This window comes from Austrofundulus limnaeus, unplaced genomic scaffold (genome assembly GCF_001266775.1).
Source record: "Austrofundulus limnaeus strain Quisiro unplaced genomic scaffold, Austrofundulus_limnaeus-1.0 Scaffold432, whole genome shotgun sequence".
In the NCBI taxonomy this organism is placed as follows: Eukaryota; Metazoa; Chordata; class Actinopteri; order Cyprinodontiformes; family Rivulidae; genus Austrofundulus; species Austrofundulus limnaeus.
In genome coordinates this window covers 238,258-243,071 of record NW_013952834.1, presented here as the reverse complement: position 1 = coordinate 243,071, position 4,814 = coordinate 238,258, and the positions used below count along the sequence as shown (strand labels likewise).

Here is a 4,814-nt window from a genome sequence, read left to right as displayed (position 1 = left end):
AAAAAAAGTAAATTTTGGGGTAAGTTACTCTTTTAAGTTCTCGCCGGAGTACAAGAATGCTTGTCTCCTTGCTTTTATGGAGACATGGCTCAAAGATCAAGATCCACAGACTGACCTAGTGATTGATGTATTTGGAGAACCCGTCCGCTTGGACAGAGATCCCTCGGTGACGGGGAAATCACTGGGGGGTGGCTTATGTCTGTACATTAACAAGAACTGGTGCAGTACAGTAATAATCAGGGAGACACTGTGTACCCCTGATATTGAATTTTTATCTGTTTCACTCTGTCCCTTTTACCTACCAAGGGAATTTCCGCAGCTATTTGTGACCCTTGTTTACCTACCTTGTTTACCTTGATGACCTAACAGAGATGGTTTCAGCATATATTACCTTTTGACAAGATATGGTCATTCCACTCAAACAAGTTTCCTTTTTTCCAAACAACAAACCATGGATCTTTAAATCTGTTAAAACATCATTAATCTGCGCAATATTTGTTTTCAACAAGGGGACACTACCAAGTACAGAGAACTACAGAAACAAGTCAAGAAATAACTTAAGCTTGCTAAATGTAGCTACAAAGATAGAGTAGAGAGGCTCCTTTGTGCTGGTCACTCCCTCCCAGCTTGGGAGTGGGTAAAATTCATGATGGGTATGAAATCTGGGAAATGTTCAATATCCTCTGGCAAAATGTCTGATTACGAGTTCTCAAATGATCTAAATACCTTTTTTAAACTGTTTTAATGTTCGTGAATTTACTTCAGAGCAATCCCATTTTAAAGATACAATAGCAGGACAAAATTCTGTCCAGGTAGATGAGGGTATGGTCCAGAAACTTTTCCATGGTGTGAAGGAGGGGAAAAGTCCGGGTCCTGATGGTATTGGTGGTTGCTTACTTAAGAACTGTGTGGGGCTGTTATCTGACATTTTTTGTTATATTTTCAGATACTCCCTCTACCTCAATAAGGTCCTGCATCTATGGAAAGAGTCAATCATTGTCCCAATCCCTAAAAACAGAGTTCCTAAACAGATGAATGACTACAGGCCTGTAGCCCTTACATCCTTAGTTATGAAGTCACTTGAGAAAGTAATCAAGACAGCCCTCTTAACTACTGTTAAAACCAGCTTGGACCCACTGCAATTTGCCTACAGGCCCTGCAGAGGGGTGGAAGACGCTCCATGCACTTTACTGAACTTGGTTCTTTCACACCTTGAGGCAGCTAAAACTTTTGAACATCTTATTTTTATTGATTTTTCTTCTGCTTTTAACTGCATACAKCCACATATTCTAGCAGACAGGTTAAAAAGTATACATAAAATTAAATCAGGTCTCATATGTTGGCTAATGGATTTTTTAACTACCAGATCTCAACGTGTCAGAGTCAATGATGTTTTATCTGATGCTTTGCTCTCTTCCACTGGTTCTCCACAGGGTGTGTTCTGTCCCCCCTTTTATTTGTTTTATACACTAATGTGTTAGAGCTAGTTCGCAGGACGGCATATTTTAAAGTTTACTGACGATTCCCTCATTGTGTCTCTTTTAAAGTCRGATGACCCTGATCATGGTCCAGTGGTGTCACATTTTATTAACTGGTGTAAGTCATCCTTTCTAGACATAAACGTCAACAAAACCAAAGAAATGATTATTGACTTCAGGAAAAACACAAATGCCATTTCTCCTGTGTACATTAATGCTCAACAAGTTGACGTTGTGGAGGAATATAAATATCTGGGTACTGTAATTGACAACAAACTCATTTAACCAACATGTGGACACTGTATGCAAGAAAGCCCATCAACGTACAGTATGTACTTTTATCGTAAATTAAGGAGTTTTAACATGGACARTAGTTTTGTGAGAATGTTTTAATTGCTGTTTTATTGAATCTATTCTTACTTTTTCTTTTATTTGCTGGTATGGGCTTTTGACACAGAAAAACAAAAAACGCATACACCATATTGTCAGTCTTTGCAGTAAAATCGTTAATGTCCCATTAAATGACATCACTACTCCACAGAAACAGATCCTTGAAGAAAGCTCAGGCAATTTTAGCTGAGTCTGACTACCCCCTCTTGACAGAGTTTTCTCTTTTGCCACCAGGACACAGATTTGCTGTAAAAAGATGTCGAACCAACAGATTTAAGAATTCCTTTTTACCTGCTGTTATCGTCATTTTAAACACTTCTTGTTGATTGTTGTGTGTTTGTAGTTTTTACACCTATACCATGATGGTTTTTATGTTGTTGTTTTTCACGGTATTTGTGGTTGATGATTGTTTTTGTTCCTGCTGGCTGTGACACAAATTGCCCCATGGGGATATTAAAGATTACTTGACTTGGGTACTCGTCAATACAGAGAACTTACTTACTTCTTAGTTAGAAGCAAAACATTACACAATACCTTTAAAACACTTTTTTTTATTTAGAACAAGGTGGCTCTTCTTCYTTTATAGACCCACAGCCCTTCTGAATGGATCAAATCAAATGTACAGCATGATATACTGTTGTAACATTTAAAGATTTTCTTTCAACTTGTATAAATTACTTAAACATAAAATTGACAAACCTTTCACTTGAAATGTAAACTGTAACRCGTTGAATCAACACCACTATTGATTGGTATTGGTTCTGTTCTGAGTATTGGGCATTTTGCCTGATACAGATGCTAGTGTCAGGACACCACTAGTATGAAGTATGAGGCACGTTATATAAATCAGTCGCCATTTATAAACTACAAATTTGTCAATATCATAAAGTAGTTAGTTGTTTTCAGAGGGAGGGCAGCTGTGGTGCAGAGGTCACAGAAGGCAAGCCTGTGATCAACAGGCTGCTGTTTCAAATCCTCTGACCATTACATCAGGAATGAGGGTGTAAAAGGTGAAGCACCTGCTTCCACCTTCATTTGCTGTGCCCTTGAGCAAGGCTCTTAACCACCACAGCTGCTGCCCCAAGGCTGCCTAAGATGGCAGCCTCYTTCTCCACACATGTGGGCTGTGGTAGCTTGATGGTCAGAGCTTGGGTCATGAAGGGTATCCAGCGTAACAACAATTAGCAGATCTTTGTTTGATGAAGGGGAGTGAGGGGAAGGGACTTTTTGTGTTTCTTCTTTAATAATTAGTGTTTTTCTTTTTTAAACTTAATGCCAAAGAAAATAAATTAATGACAATTTAAAACAATTATACATCTCTTCAGTCTTTGAACACGTGTGTGTGTGTGTGCGTGCATGGGTGCGTGCGTGTGTGTGTGTTCTGCATTCCAATCCCAGTCTTATGAACTGCCTTTGTATTCGTGGCAACAAAACCACTGATTCATTGTAACTTATCTTTTTCTGCAAGTCTCACTAAGTCACGTTAAAGTATAACGTCACTGAAACACGCTACAAATGATGACCTAAACATCACAAGTAAAAAGTAGAAACTATGCAAATGTGTTCACTTCATCCTATTTTAGTTGKTTTTTTTTTGTTTGTTTTTTCTGCTGCAGTGTGTTGGTGAGGAGAACTGGGTGGACAGCAGGACAGTTTACATCAGCCATAAGGAGCCTCCTCCAGGAACTGAAGCTTTTATTCAGCAAAGATTTCCTGACAACAGAATAGTCTCCTCCAAGGTCAGTAAAAGCATCTAGAGGTCCACATCAAGCGTGCTGCATTAAAGGTTTTATTGAAGTATAGAAAGCTCCGGGTAATTAAAGACTTTTTATTCTTTCCTCTTCAAAATCGTTTGTGCATCGTATCTAAACAGAGTAAAATGTCACAGAAGAGACGGGCAGCAAGAAACCACTACGTCACTGTTCAGATTGTTTATTTTTTTAACTGTGTGGGCGACTTTAATTAAAACAGCTCACTGAATGAGTCATTTTGACAGGGATGTGAAGATTGTTGTAGCTCTGAATCACTCTAATAAATTGTTCTTCTATTTATTCCTGTTTGGTTTKTCTACTTGTTAGTGTCCTCTATTAATCACAACAGTATGACTTCATTTAGTCTAACCTCAAAAACCAGTGGATTACAGATGAGTTGCATTCAGTGGGAGCTKTGATGTTGTGTGAGGAAATCTGGAGTGGCAGAGAAGTCTGTTAGACAGGACATGTTTGAGGACAGCAGGACATGTCTGAGGACAGCAGGACAGTGATAAGATGAGCTGTAGGAGTGACAGATAGCTTCAACWCACAGCTGCTCTCATGAACCCARCTGAGCTGCAGCCAGAGCAGAAACATGGTGGAAGTCATCAGATTCTTAGTGACGTTTTTTTATTTTGAAACATTTCCCAATGGYGGGCTGGAAAGAAGTAAAGTTCTCTGTAAGCACTGAAACGCTAAACCGTTTCACCACTGGAGCAGTTTGARCCTGRAACATCGCTTCAGTTTMAAACYAGTGTAAACAAACAGAGGGAGGTTCTGCAGATGAGGCTGACCAGCGTGTTAGAGAAGAGAAAAAAAGTAAGACCGGCTTGTTTGAAAATGCATCGCCCCTTTTTAAGTATAAACCAGTACCTAAAAAAAATGCTCCAAACGTCTTTAAGTCAGTTCTATTTTGTGYAGAATAATGAGGTTAAATCATGGATTCAAGGATTTTTCGTTTTTTCATTCCAAACGAGTACTACATGAGGAATGAAAGATAGATAAGGAGATCAAAGTTGTGAGCAAAACTAAATAAATGAATGAAATGAGCCATAAAGAGATAAAAAGAAAAAATGTACATAGTGTGTCACATGGAGTATATGGCAACATACAAGCCTACACATTCAGCCATAGTAGAGTGATTGGGCCTCATGCAAGAACATGTTCATATTCTTATCCTAAATTTCTCTTACTT

General features: G+C 38.7%; 1 protein-coding gene across 1 annotated transcript in view; it reads left to right on the top strand.

Moving 5' to 3' along the window:
- LOC106529273 (probable phospholipid-transporting ATPase IH) overlaps positions 1-3,607 on the top strand; it is a gene marked incomplete at its 3' end in the record, with an annotated part of 41,742 nt that extends 38,135 nt beyond the window's left edge. Inside the window, 1 exon segment of the mRNA XM_014024635.1 lies at positions 3,485-3,607. Coding sequence (XP_013880089.1) covers positions 3,485-3,607 — 123 coding nt within the window.
- Positions 3,608-4,814: the final 1,207 nt, after the last annotated feature.